Source organism: Podarcis cretensis (assembly GCF_951804945.1).
Source record: "Podarcis cretensis genome assembly, chromosome: 15".
NCBI lineage: Eukaryota > Metazoa > Chordata > Lepidosauria > Squamata > Lacertidae > Podarcis > Podarcis cretensis.
In genome coordinates, this window is record NC_137185.1 from 6,999,480 (window position 1) to 7,013,705 (window position 14,226).

The 14,226-nt window shown below is 41.7% G+C and overlaps 1 protein-coding gene across 6 annotated transcripts in view; it reads right to left on the bottom strand.

Annotated features, from left to right (window-relative positions):
* Window positions 1-14,226, bottom strand: part of ACACA (acetyl-CoA carboxylase alpha) — a 207,022-nt gene that overhangs the window by 30,830 nt on the left and 161,966 nt on the right. For all 6 annotated transcript variants that reach the window (XM_079955359.1, XM_079955357.1, XM_079955358.1 and 3 more), the window contains 3 exons: window positions 4,552-4,648; window positions 3,486-3,582; window positions 2,214-2,349 (listed from right to left, as the gene is read on the bottom strand). In XM_079955359.1, the coding sequence (XP_079811485.1) occupies window positions 2,214-2,349; window positions 3,486-3,582; window positions 4,552-4,648 (330 nt within the window). The remainder of the gene's footprint in view (window positions 1-2,213; window positions 2,350-3,485; window positions 3,583-4,551; window positions 4,649-14,226) is intronic.

Sequence of the window (14,226 nt, forward strand, 5' to 3'; positions counted from 1 at the left end):
AAAGGCAAAGGCAAAGGACATAGATCTGATGAAAGCAAAGGACTGTGCTACTGGGGAAGAAGTCCCAAGTATAACTGGGCAGACTTACTGAAGGGGACACAAGCTTATTTTAGAGCAGGGATGGGGTACTTGTGGCCCTCCAGATGTTGTTCGACTCTAACTTCCACCAATCCCAGCCAACAGGGATGATGGGAGTTGTGATCCAACATCTGGAGGGCCACAGGTTAGAGGAAGAGCAGTGAATGTCATGTTATGTCTAAGGATGTAGGAAGCAGACTACTGGACATTTGGCTCAGTATCATGTACCCTGACTGGCAGAAGCAGCTCTCTGGGGCTTCGAAAAGGGGTTCCCCTCCAGCTCTATCTGGGGGTGGTGGGTGCTGAACCTGGGGGGTCTCTGCATGCGAAGCAGGGGCTCTAACCAAAGCAGAAGCAGAGATAGTTGATCCCTGTCGCTGATGGACTGGGAAAGCATTTTCAGTTTTGACACAATGACCTCAGAACATTCTGCCACTGACAGAAAATCCTTCAAACCGTCCAGTGCAAAGTTAAAAGTCTAATTTCCCAGGCCACCGGAACAACCTTATAGGTTTGCACTGGCAAACACAGGCATCTGGAATTTTTCTCTGCTCGGGTAACTGCACTTTCTCTCTCCCCCCCACCTGCTTTCTGACTCTGTCCATCAATTCTGGGCAACACTCAAAGCTTGAATCATCCTTAGCAGTTTGGATGGGGCTTCAGAGTAAAAATGACAACACACACACACACACACACACACACACACCAAGCAATACACCCATTGCGTACATATAAAAAGAGTCTCCTAAATCCATTACGCTCAAGTTCCGCCGCGATATAAACATGCAGGTAATCAGAGTTTGTTGTAGTTGTTTTTAAAGGTCTTTTCATTATTATTTTTTCATTCTGGTCAAAGTCTCTGGTAACCGTTTCCCCTTTTTATTGTTATTTATAACCTGTCCCAGGGGGTGGGGGTGGGGTGGGTAAAATAATAAGTATAACATGAAAAACCAACCGAGAGCGACCCTGTAGCGCTACCAGCAAGGCGGTTTAATATCTTTGGGATTTGCATCCTATCAACCGCTATTCACGCTGAGCCCAAGACCCCGGTGCTAATTTCGAGTAAATTTCACGCTTGATGTCTCGCTGTTGTGGGTCACTGGCGGTTCGTCTAAATAAACTGCTTCCCTCCATCTAAATATTCAAGGCGTCCTCTTCCTTCTTTTTTTTTAAAGAGGAAATAATAATTTAATTTTTGCATTATGTTGAATAGCCTCACGGCTAGACGGAGCTCATTCGGCAAAAAGAAACCTTTCCCACTCTTGATATGCCTTTATTTATTCTACAGATTTTTTGTTTATATATACATATATGGATATAAATATATGCGCAAAAGCCAGTGTGTTTGGGGACACGTGTGTGTGCGTGCAATGGCTTAAATTAGACCTCCTAGGCCGACTTGTAAAGAGTCCCCCCCTCCTCCTCTACTAATGTCAATTCTCAACATGGCAAGAGCGATCTCTAATCTTTTCCTACTCATTACACACAATTTTGGAGTCATTTTACCCACGGCGCAGCCAAATCTTAGCGGAGTGTGTGTATATATGCATGTATTTGTGTGTTCTTAGGCGCACCGAGGGGTGGTATAATTGTTTATTTTCACTCTCTGCTTAATCCTCTGCCCCCCTCCAGCTCCCACCTCCCCCTACCGCCCAACATGGAAACCAAAATTGCAAGCGTTTCTCTTAAGGAGTGTGGGAAGATTGACAACAGATGCTCCCTTAACTTGCTCCCTGGGTTCTGCTATTTGCTGACACTGGATAATGTCCAAGGTGATCGCCCTTTGAGGAAGCTTCTTCTCCGGAATACATGTTCCTCCCCACATTGGAAGCTGGTCCATGAGGACAAATAGGGCACTGCCCCACCAGCCTCTGTCTACCCTTGGCTAGCATCAACTTGCCTGCCTGCTGACTTAAAACCAGCCCAGAGGTGGCCCTTGCTATCAACTTCCTCTTCCTCATGGTCAGTTTTGCCCTTGTACAATGCGGCAGGCAGGAGGATGTGGGGAAAACAAGAATTACCGTAGTCAGTTTCACATACTATTGGGTTCCCTGCCATCCACCCCACCAATCCCAATGGGCAAAAGCAACCACTGGCTGAAAAAACCCCACCCATTTTTAAAGAACAATAATGACCTTTCATTCCTCCAGAGAAGCCTCTCCAGTTTGCAAAGACCATCAGCGGCAGCCCTTCCCGGTTGAAATCCTTTATTGCTTGAGCCGTCTTGAAGGCTGAGTCAGGAAACCACACCTGGCCAGCCTGCTGGATAATCTGTTGCAAGGTGAGTGAGAGGAAATGGTTTGCAGGTGAGTACAAGGATCAGCTGCAAGGCAGCATTAGCAGCAGCAGCACCAGCGAAAGCTGCCAGTACAAAACCAAAACCGATTAACTGCAGGAGATTAAGGTTACTTTAGTCCACAGCTGCTAAGACACACGGGGCTGCACTCAGAGCAGTCTCGTGGAAATGGAACGGACCCACGGTGGTCCTGTCTGCTCATGTCAATGGGTCTGCTCAGAGCTTGATGAATCCTGGATACAGCCCCAGCAGAAACACGGCAAAAGCTATTTGAAGACTTGCTGGGTCATCAAGGAAAACCTGTCAGGGCAGGGTGGTTGCGAAAATAGGCAGGGCATGCAGCAAAATGGGAGAAGTGTGGTGGGACTCTGTGTGCAACCCATGGAGACCCACTGCGTATACACCCCTCCTTTCGTGTGAGTGAAGGATGGAGGAGTGAACTCCCTACAAATGTTGCTCTGGAGAACATCAGTGGCTCTACAGATGTTGTTGGCCTACATCTCACACAACTCCCATCACCCCTGGCCATTGGCCCATCTATCTAGGGCTGATGGGAGTTGGTATCTATCAGCTGGAGGATCACAGATATTCCCCAGCGCTATATCACTTCAAAGGGATATGCTTCGGATGCATGTGGGCATGTGAGTAGCCCCAAGGACAGATTTCAAGTCAGTGCCTTGTTGCAGAATTAACTGAGAAGTTAAGCAGCCCTTCCCATTCTACTAACACAGAGCTCTGTGTAACTTGGAGGCTTGTGTGCACTGTGGCTCATTGCCTCCAAAGTTTGTCCCATTTTTATTCATTTATTGCCTTTATATCCCACCTTTTCCTCCAAGATCCCCACAGTAACCCTGTTAAGGTAAGTTAGGCTGAGAGGCAGTGACTGGGCCCAAGGTTGCCCACTCAGCTTCATGCCCAGGTGGGGATTTGAACCCTGGACTCTCAGGTCCTAGTCCGACATTTTTAACCACTACACCACGCTAGATCTAGTCGGAATCACCTTGTCACTTTTCATACCCATTTGCAAAGAATGAAACAGACACATTTTCACCAGCCTCAACAACGACTGCCCTCAGCAGCATAGCTTGCATTGCATCCCTAAAAAACCTACCTTGGCTTCTGAGTCCAGGTTTGCAGGGTCTGCAGGAATGGTCAGCTCCACTGTCCGGGTTTCAACCGCAACCACTCCAACAGGTATTCCACCCAGCCTGGTAACAAACGGCAAAATGCACAATTGCATTCACAATTACATTTTTAAACACAAATTAAGTTGGATCCTGGTCCAAAGTAGGATCGACCGGGTGAGAGAGGGGGTTAAACCCTTTCCTCCTGCGCAGTTTTTCCAACTAAAAATCCCCCAAACCCAAGGAAGAGACAGCTGCTGCTGCTTGTGGGGTTTTGTTCTTTTTGTTTTGTTGTTTTGTTTTGTTTTCCATTTGGGGGAAATGGAAATTTATTTTGAAGTGGGGGGGGGACCCTCACATACCCAGCCCCAAAATCTATAGAGCACTGCCATCAATTTTAGAATTAAATATATGCAAAGTGATCAGGCATTTAGAATATTCCTCGCCCTGGCTTTCAGTTTTTTAGTCACTTTGCTGCATCATATATAGCCATCCTTTCCCTCTGAACCACAGATAGGGCTTAAGTTGAGCAAGAAAGCCAGAGAAGAACATACGAGGCAGAAAATTCTTTCTTGCGGATATTACTGAGCTTTCACCAAACACCCTCCCAATCCTCCATACAGGCAAGGAAAAATGCATTATTTGCGTTCAAGGACATATTCCACCCAGGCAAAAACATTAAAGGAAGGGATGAAGTAAGGGCAGTGAAGACTGTGGCCAGGGGACTAGGGCTGTGATCTATGGAAGAGTCCTGAGGGCCACACAGAGAGGCTTGGAGGGCCACATTTGGCCCCTGCGCTTGAGGTTACCCACCCCAGTATTGACAAGTTTGGCTGTGACCTAGAAATCAGAAACCAGTTTTAATTTCATGTCTGTCTGGAAAACTCACAGCAGGGCCTTAAGCAGGCCCCCTGACCCAATCTGCAGTACGGAGATAATTATACTGAGCTCCCATGCAGGGTTGTTGTAGAAATGACAACAAAATAATGTACCTTTAAGTGCTTTGAACATGCAAAATTCTCCACAACTGTCAAATGTCAAACAACAACTTACCTGGCTCTGCCAACCACAACTGTCTGAGCCCATGGCTGCATGATCTCCGAAAAGGAGCCGTAGTCAAAAAAGCCAGAGAGCCACTGGCCCTTCTGAGCTACAAAGAAAGGCAGGGGGGAAAACACATCAAGAGGAGTGGAAGTGAGCACACGTTGTCCCAAGTCTTGCGAAGCGGATTATAAATATGCAGATAAATAAACATAATTAAAAGCAAAGCACAAGACAATGCATACAAATTGCATATCTGCTCACATGAATTATAACATTTTCTTGCATCTGATGAAGTGGACTCTCAAGTGCAGGTAAAGGTTATGCCGCAATAAATGTGCTGTATCTTTTAAGGTGCCACGTACTGCACCTTTGTCGTCGTTTTCAAAATGCTTTAGGGTTGCAGCCTGCAAAGTCATCCCATTTACACAAGGACTTCTCCCTTCCCTCTTTCTGCCCCTCAAATCTGACCTAGGAGTTCCCTCAACCCTCCAGAGCAGACTTGGCAGAGGGGGACAGAGGGGTGGGACACGTGGGGAGAAAAGGAAGTTGTGTTACGCAAATGGAAGTCATGGAGGGAATGAGCCTGCTTTGCTCTAGCCCAGTGTTTCTCAACCTGTGGGTCCCCAGTTGTTGTTGGACTACAACTCCCATCATTCCTAGCAAGCATGACCAGTGGTCAGGGATGATGGGAACTGTAGTCCAACAACAACTGGGGACCCACAGGTTGAGAACTGCTGCAGGTCGAGCCAAAGGGACGAATGACAAAGAGGTCAGCCAAGCCAACCAAGGAAGTCTCATTGAACCAACAAGCCAAAGAGCTGATACCCCCTGGAGTATGTATAAATTGAAGCATGTTCAGTTTTCTCCGGAGTCAGGCAACTCTGCTGTAGCTACACCAGTGTAGTGCAGTGGTTAGAGCGTCACACTAGGACCTGGCAAACCAGGGTTCAAATCCCCACGTGGTCATGACACTCACTTGGGTCAGTCTCCGTCTTGCAGCCTATCCTACCTCACAGGAGTGTTGTGAGAAGTGTTTGTGGGAAGGGGGTTATCCGTTTGTTTTTGTTTTGTATTCGGTACTCTTATTTTGTATGTTTCTGTTGTGAATCGCACTGGGTTCTTCGGGTGGAGGGCGGCATATGAATTTAATAAATAAAATAATAATAACAACATTCTGAGTTTCTCAACTTCAGTGTTTCTCAACACTGTCTTGAGAAACTTGGAGGAAAAGTGGGATGCAAATGCATTAATAGAGAAAAAAAGGAGGCCACCTTTAACCTTGCCATCAATACACGGGGAGCCCAATGCAAACTCTGAAAGAGACTTTCTCAGAGAAGTTGCCAATGCCAAGTGAATCTCGCCAAAAGTTATATATTAAAGGCTATGAAAATGTCTGCCTGCTGCCAGCTGCCGTGGCTGTCTCTTTAATTTGCTTGTCTGCATAGAGAGGGCCATTTATCAGCAGAAGGCATCATTTACTGTTAAACGATGGGACACTGGGAGCAGAGGGAATTTGCCTTGCTTTTAAATAAATAACTCTACGGGGTGGTTCCTTTCCCCCTTCTCTTTCTCACAAGACAAGGCAAACATTTGTCAGAAGGCAGCCAAGGCATTAAAAGAGGTTGTTCTCCAAGGCTTTCCCCCGGTTTCTAAAATGTATGCACTTTAAATTTCTTTTAAGCCAGGCTATCAGACCGGAATTCTCTCCCCCTCCCCACCTCCTCCTCCTCTGTTTTGGCAGTAGCGAGACTGAGCCAATTCTTAAAGACATGGACTGATTATTTGGGGGGGCTCCCACCTCTTTGTGGCTAAGCATGGGCTTTGGAGACAGAAGGTCTCGGGTTCAAAGATACAAATTTGTATCTTTGGACACAAAAAAAAGAGGGGTAGTTCTATATATCAAAAACAAAATTGAATCTTAACAAATCTTTAAAGACGAAGAAGGAAGAATTATAGCAGTCCAGATCAAATGGCAGGGTGAAAATTTGATCATTGTCGGGATCTATGCACCTAATGGAAATAAGACTGATTTCTACAAAATCTTGGAAGAAAAACTATTTGATTATATGGATCAAAGAATTATAATAATGGGAGACATGAACGGAGTGGTTTCATTGGAAATGGACAGACTAAGAAAAGTAACAAATAAGGAAGGGAAACTACCTAAGACTTTTTTTACGATGACTAAGAACTGCGGTTTGATCGATATTTGGAGACTCATGGAGAAGCAATTCACTTATTAAGGTAAAGGTACCCCTGCCCATACGGGCCAGTCTTGACAGACTCTGGGGTTGTGCGCCCATCTCACTTAAGAGGCCAGGGGCCAGCGCTGTCCGGAGACACTTCCAGGTCACGTGGCCAGCGTGACATCGCTGCTCTGGCCAGAGCCAGAGCCAGAGCCAGAGCCAGAGCCGCACACGGAAACGCCATTTACCTTCCCGCTGGTAAGCGGTCCCTATTTATCTACTTGCACCCGGAGGTGCTTTCGAACTGCTAGGTTGGCAGGCGAATTCACTTATTATTCAGAACCAAATCAGTCAATGTCAAGAATAGATCAAATATGGGTTTCGAATGAACTGACTCCAAGAATCCAACAAATTGAAATACAACCTAAAGTAATTTCGGATCATAATCCAATAAAAATGGAATTAAAAGGTTTTGAGGAAAGGACTTATAGATGGAGAATCAATGAATACTTATTAGATGATCAGCAAACTTTAGAAAAAGTACGAAAGAAACTAATGGAATATTTTGTGGATAATATCAACAAAGGGACAAAGATGAATGTGGTCTGGGACGCAAGCAAAGCAGTCATGAGAGGCTTTTTCATTCAGCAGAATTCATTGAGGAATAAAAATAGAGAAAAAGGAAAAAAAGAAATTTTGAAGCAGATTATGGACAATGAACAAAAACTAATTAGAAAACCAAATAATTTAAAAATTAAACAAGAAATCAAGATCTTACAAACGCAATTTTCAATGATAATAAACAAAGAAGTGGAATGGAATATAAAAAGGCTGAGACAGAAAAACTTTGAATTTGCTAACAAATCAGGCAAATGGTTAGCGTGGCAAATTAAAAAGAGAAAGGAACAAAACACAATTAATAAAATCATTGTAAATGGTGAAGAGATAGTTAACCCGAAAGAAATCAGAAAAGGATTCGTAGACTTTTATAGACAATTATATAAAAATAAAGAAAGGAACAATAGAAAGAAAATAGAAAGATTTTTAAAAGAAAAAAAGGTGTAGAAGATCCCGACAGAACAAAGGTACAGAAGATCCCGGACTTCCGGTCGGCGCCAGCGCTTAATGGCGGTCCTCCCTTCGAGCTCCGGAGGAGGACTGCTTCACGAGTTCGGGTCTGACCGCTACGGCGAAGCGGGGACCCTCAAAAATCACAGACGCGGAAGCCTGTGAGCAAGGAGACTCGGTGGGCACCTTTTGCGCCCCCCTTTACTGCAAAAGAGCCTTTTTAAAGGCTCCGGAGCGGCATCGGGTGTGCGCTGTGCTGAGAGTCGCTACCCAGCCCGTGGAGTGAAGCCGCGTCGCCATGAGCGGAGAGCGCCGATTTCTTCCTGAAATTTGGAACTGAAGTTGAATACCCGTAAGTAGGACTGAGAGGCTTACTGGGATTTACAAAATACCCTTGAAATTTGGCCGAAAACGGGAAAGGTAAAAATAAAGGAAATCTGCCTTCCCCGGACTGCATGACAGCTAAAGCAATGAAATTATAAAGCTGAAATTGGATGAAAAATCAATCTGAAAATTGTTTAACCTGGACATTAAACATGAAACCCCCCCCCCCCAGCAAGCAGAAGCAAGGGGGAAGTGAGATGGACTTTGTTTAACCTGCATGGGAAAAAAGTAAAAGGAAAAAGTTTTTCTGCCGTTTTAGACTCTTGGAACGGACTGCCTGAGTAAGGCACCGAGGTGAACTGTCATTTGAGATTTGCTACAAAGTTGGGACTCTATTTGCTACAAGTTTGGGACTTTACAGTAACTATTGACTGACAGCTTGGATACATTTGAAGATTGTTGCTAATAAGTTTTTTTTGGGGGGGACTCTCTGTTTCTTTGTTTCTCTGCTTGTTGGATACTTTGGATTACCCCCTCTAGAGGGCTGAGGGGAAACAGTTGCAAACAGGCTGAAAAGAACAAACCAGTGGATTTTTCCATTTAAAAGCTGCTCCTGTGGGAACGACCTTGGGACATGAGTGGCCCAACAGATGAGATAACAACAAGAGCTAAGAGCAAAATTGCACAAAAGAAAAGGGGCTCAATATCAAGTATATTGCCGGCAGGTGCAGCTGGGCAGGAAAAAGCTACAAACATATCTATGGATCCAGTGACACAAGCATTAGTTAAAATAAGTGAATCTTTAGAAGCCCTGACAAAGCAAAGCACAGAAAATACTAAACAGTTGACAGAACTTTCAACAAAATTAGATTTGAATACTAAAAACATTACATCTAATACAGAGAGTATAAATAAATTGATTGAAGAAAGTTCCACAACTCGAAAAATTGCTGAAGAAGCTAAAATTACTGCAGAAACGACCCAGGAAAAATTAATACCAGTTTGTAAAAAGCTGAATGAACATGAGGCGACCATGTCTTTGTGGGAATTACAGAGGAAGGAGAGAAACTTGAGATTGAGACTAGTCCCTGAAAGTGAAAAGGACAACTTGGTGGACTTTCTCACAAAAGAGTTTTCGGAATTTTGGCAGGTAAACCTGGAGGAAGCAGAATTTAAGATAACAGCTGCCTTCAGACTGGGTAGGAGGCAAAACAGAAAGATACCAAGGGATTGTCTGATAACTTTAAGATCTAAAGAGGAAAGAGATAAAATACTAAATCTACATTATCAAAAGACTTTAGAAATTGAAGACGCTTACGTGCAAATTTACAAGGACATCCCTAAATACATTCTGGAGGCAAGAACTCACTATAAGGACTTGGTTTACCTGCTGAAAAAGAATTTACCTTTCAGGTGGGAGTTCCCACAAGGTTTGTCCTTTAATTACAAAGGAAAGAAAGTAAAAATAAGAACAGTGCAAGATAAAGAACAATTCTTGGAAAGAAACGAGGAGGACCTTCAGAAGGGAGTGGTGGAACAGACATCAGAAGCAGATATCCTGAATTTAACATTTGGACTTAAACCACCGACAGAGGAAGAACAGCTGCAGGGAGCAGCTGGAGGAGTAACCAATTAAATAACAAGATGGCTCTGCAACTTCTAAGTTGGAATTGCAATGGACTGAACCTTCCCAGAAAAAGGCGTGAGGTTTTTCATATTTTGAAAAGAGAACAATTGGATCTGATTTGTTTACAAGAAACCCACGTGACTAGGGCACATAGAAAATTGCTTATAAATAAAAGATTAGGACAGGGATTTATTTCATCAGACAAAGTAAAGAAAAGAGGAGTGGTGATCTATGCAAAGGAAAAGCTGGCTCCAAAGCTGATTTTTAAAGATGAACAAGGAAGATTCCTGGCAATTGAAATACAGGTCCAAGGGGAAAAATATTTGACAGTTGGAATCTATGCACTGAATGAAGGGAAGGCAGAATTCTTTAAGAAGTTGCATGAGACTCTAATGGATTATCTGGATTATAATGTAATCATGATGGGAGATATGAATGGCGTGGTTTCTACAAATATGGATAAAGCACAAAGACAGGTGGTCTCTAAAGATGGGAGATTACCAAAGACTTTCTTCGAAATGACTGAAAATATGGACTTGATTGATATCTGGAGAACAAGGAACCCTCTTGAGAGAGAGGGAACCTTCTTCTCCGAAGCAAAAATGACATGGACAAGAATTGATCAAATATGGGTTACTAGTGGGATGGCTCCAAAGATAAAAAAAGTAGAAATCTGCTCAAAGACTTGCTCCGACCATAATGCTCTAAAGATGGAGATGAAATTGACAACAGCTGGTTCCTTCAGATGGAGAATGAATGACACCCTATTTAGAGACGATGAGATCTTTAAAAAGGCCCAAAAAACTCTGAAAGACTACTTTGAGATAAATCTGAAGACAGAGGTGGAGAAAAGAGTAATTTGGGATGCAAGTAAGGCCGTGATGCGAGGTTTCCTAATACAACAGAATTCCTTAAAGAGGAAAAAACAAAATGAGAAGAAAGATAAGATTTTGGAAAAGATAAAAGAAGGTGAAAAGAAACTGAGGTCAAAACCAAAGTCTCATGAGATTTTGAGAGAAATTAAATTTTACCAGTTGCAGTATATGGAATTGATGAATCAAGAGATAGAATGGAAAATTAAACAAATGAGACAAAGGACATTTGAATCAGCAGACAAATGTGGGAAACTTCTAGCATGGCAATTGAAGAAGAGACAAAAATTGAACACAGTCACAAACTTGGAGGTGGAAGGAAAGAACATCTATAAACCAAATGAGATTAGTAACTGTTTTCAGAGCTATTTCAGGAGAATGTATGCACGAGGACCGGAGAAAGAAGGAGAAATAGATGATTTTCTTAAGAAATATGGATTACAAAAAATTTCACAACAAAGTACAATGGCCTTGAATGAGAAAATAACAGAACAAGAAATAGAGGGTGCCATTCAAAATATGCAATTGGGGAAATCTCTAGGACCAGATGGATTGACTTCCAGATATTACAAAGCCCTGAAGGAATGGTTAGTACAACCACTGAAGGAGGTCTGTAACGAAATTTTAGAGGGGAAAAAGGCACCTGAATCGTGGAAAGAAGCATTTATTACGCTTATACCAAAAACTGAGACTGAAAAGAACCAGATTAAGAACTACCGCCCTATATCATTACTTAATGTGGATTACAAAATATTTGCTGACATTTTAGCAAAAAGACTGAAGAGGGTGTTGGTGGAAGAGATTCATAAGGACCAGGCCGGCTTTCTCCCAGGGAGACATTTGTCAAACAATGTGAGAAATATAATAGACATTATGGAATTGCTAGAAGTTAACATTAATACGAAGGCAGTATTAATAATGGACGCGGAGAAAGCCTTTAACAATATTTCTTGGAGTTTTATGAAAAAGAATCTCCACGGGATGGGGGTAGGTCAGGGTTTTGAAAATGGTGTAGGTGCAATATATTCTGAACAAAAAGCAAGTTAATTGTAAATAATGTGGTTACTGAAGAACTTTCTATAGAAAAAGGGACACGACAGGGGTGCCCAATATCCCCACTACTTTTTATATCTGTCTTGGAGGTTTTGTTAAATATGATCGGGGGGACCAGCTGGTTAAAGGAATTCAGGTCGGAGCTAAACAATATAAATTGAGGGCTTTTGCAGATGATTTAGTATTGACTTTACAAGAGCCAGACACTAGTACGAAAAGAGTTTTAGAATTAATTCAAATCTTTGGTCAGGTAGCAGGATTTAAGCTGAATAAGCAAAAAACTAAAGTTTTGGAGAAAAATTTAACAAGAGTAGAAAAAGAGAGGTTCCAAAATGAGACAGGATTAATGGTGGCTAAGAAAGTGAAATATTTAGGGATTAACATGACATCTAAGAATGTGAATCTATTTAAAGATAACTATGACAAATGTTGGACAGAAGTAAAGAAAGATCTAGAGATATGGTCAAATTTGAAACTTTCCTTGTTAGGCCGAATTGCTGTTATTAAGATGAATGTATTGCCTAGAATGTTATTTTTGTTTCAGACTTTACAGTTTGTGGACAAAATGGACTGTTTCAAGAAGTGGCAGAAAGACATATCTAAATTTGTCTGGCAGGGCAAAAAGCCCAGAATAAAATTTAAGATATTAACTGATGCAAAAGACAGAGGGGGGTTTGCCCTGCTGGACTTAAGACTTTATTATGAATCGGCAGCTTTCTGCTGGTTGAAAGATTGGCTACTTCTTGAGAATACGGACATTTTTGATTTGGAAGGGTTTGATAATAGATTTGGTTGGCATGCATATATATGGTATGACAAGGTTAAAATTCATAAAGGATTTAAAAACCATATCGTTAGGAAAGCATTGTATAATGTTTGGATTCGATATAAGGATTTGTTGGAAAATAAAACCCCTAGGTGGCTGTCACCTATGGAAGCAAAGGCCTTGAAAAAACTTAATATGGAATCTAAATGGCCAAGATATGGTGAAATTTTAGAGCAAGACAGTGGGAAAATTAAAATACAGAGTTTCGAGAAATTGAAGTCTAAAGTAAGAGATTGGCTTCACTATTATCAAATAATAGAGGTGTTTAAACAAGACAGGAAAATTGGCTTCCAGTTGGAGAGATCAAAACTAGAAACAGAACTGTTAGAACCCAATACTAAGAATCTATCAAGAATGTATAACTTGCTGTTGAAGTGGAATACATTAGATGAGACAGTTAAATCAGCTATGATTAAGTGGGCACAAGACTTTGGTTATGACATTATGTTTGCTGACTGGGAACAGTTATGGACCACCGGTATAAAATTTACGGCATGTAATGCCTTAAGAGAAAATATTATGAAAATGATTTACAGGTGGTACATGACCCCGGTCAAGCTTGCAAAAATTTATCATTTGCCCAACAACAAATGCTGGAAATGTAATACGACTGAAGGTACCTTCTACCACCTTTGGTGGACTTGCCCGAGGATTAAGGCCTTCTGGGAAATGATTTATAATGAAATTAAGAAGGTACTTAAATGTACTTTTCATAAGAAACCAAAGGCATTTCTCCTGGGCATGGTCGGCCAATTGGTGTCAAGGAAGGATAGAACGTTTTTTATGTACGCTACTACAGCAGCAAGGATTCTCTTAGCAAAGTATTGGAAGACACAAGAACTACCCATGCTGGAAGAATGGCAAGCGAAAGTGATTGACTATATGGGACTGGCGGAGATGACTGGCAGAATCCGTGACCAAGAAAAAGAGACGGTGGAAGAAGATTGGAGGAAATTTAAAGTATATCTTAAGAACTGCTGCAAAATTAATGAGGGCTAAAATGTCAAGGGAAAGGAAATTATAGAATTACAGCTGTAACCGATTAAGTATGAGAATGAAATTAAAATAAGAAAATGTTATTATTTGATTGACCTGAGGAGTTGTTGGAAAAAAAGTTTTAAACAGGATGCAGAAAAGGGGAGGTAAGGGGAAGTCCGGGAAGCAAGGTTACTGGAAAAGAGGGTTTGAAATTATACATGTTTATATGTTTTTGTATATTTTTCTGTGTGTGTTGTTTTGTTTATAATTTGTGTTGGAAAATCAATAAAAAATTATTATATATATATAAAAAAAGATCCCGACAGAACAAAAATACCAGCTGAATGCCCCAATATAAATGGACAAGATAAAGGAGGCTATAAAAGAATTGAAGAGAGGAAAGGCCCCGGGACCAGATGGATATACATCAGGTTATTACAAAGAAATGAGAGATGTACTGTCGACACCATTGAAAGAAAGAGAGATCCCAGATACATGGAAAGAAGCATTTATCACTTTGATTCCAAAACAAGATTCGGATTTAACACAAGTCAAAAACTATAGGCCTATTTCATTATTGAATACGGATTACAAAATATTTGCAGGGATTTTAGCGAAGAGAATGAAAAAATACTGTTGAAAATCATCCATAAAGATCAAGCAGGTTTCCTTCTAGGCAGACAAATGAAAGATAATACAAGGAATATAATTAATATTTTGGAATATCTGACTGCCAGGAATGAGAAACAG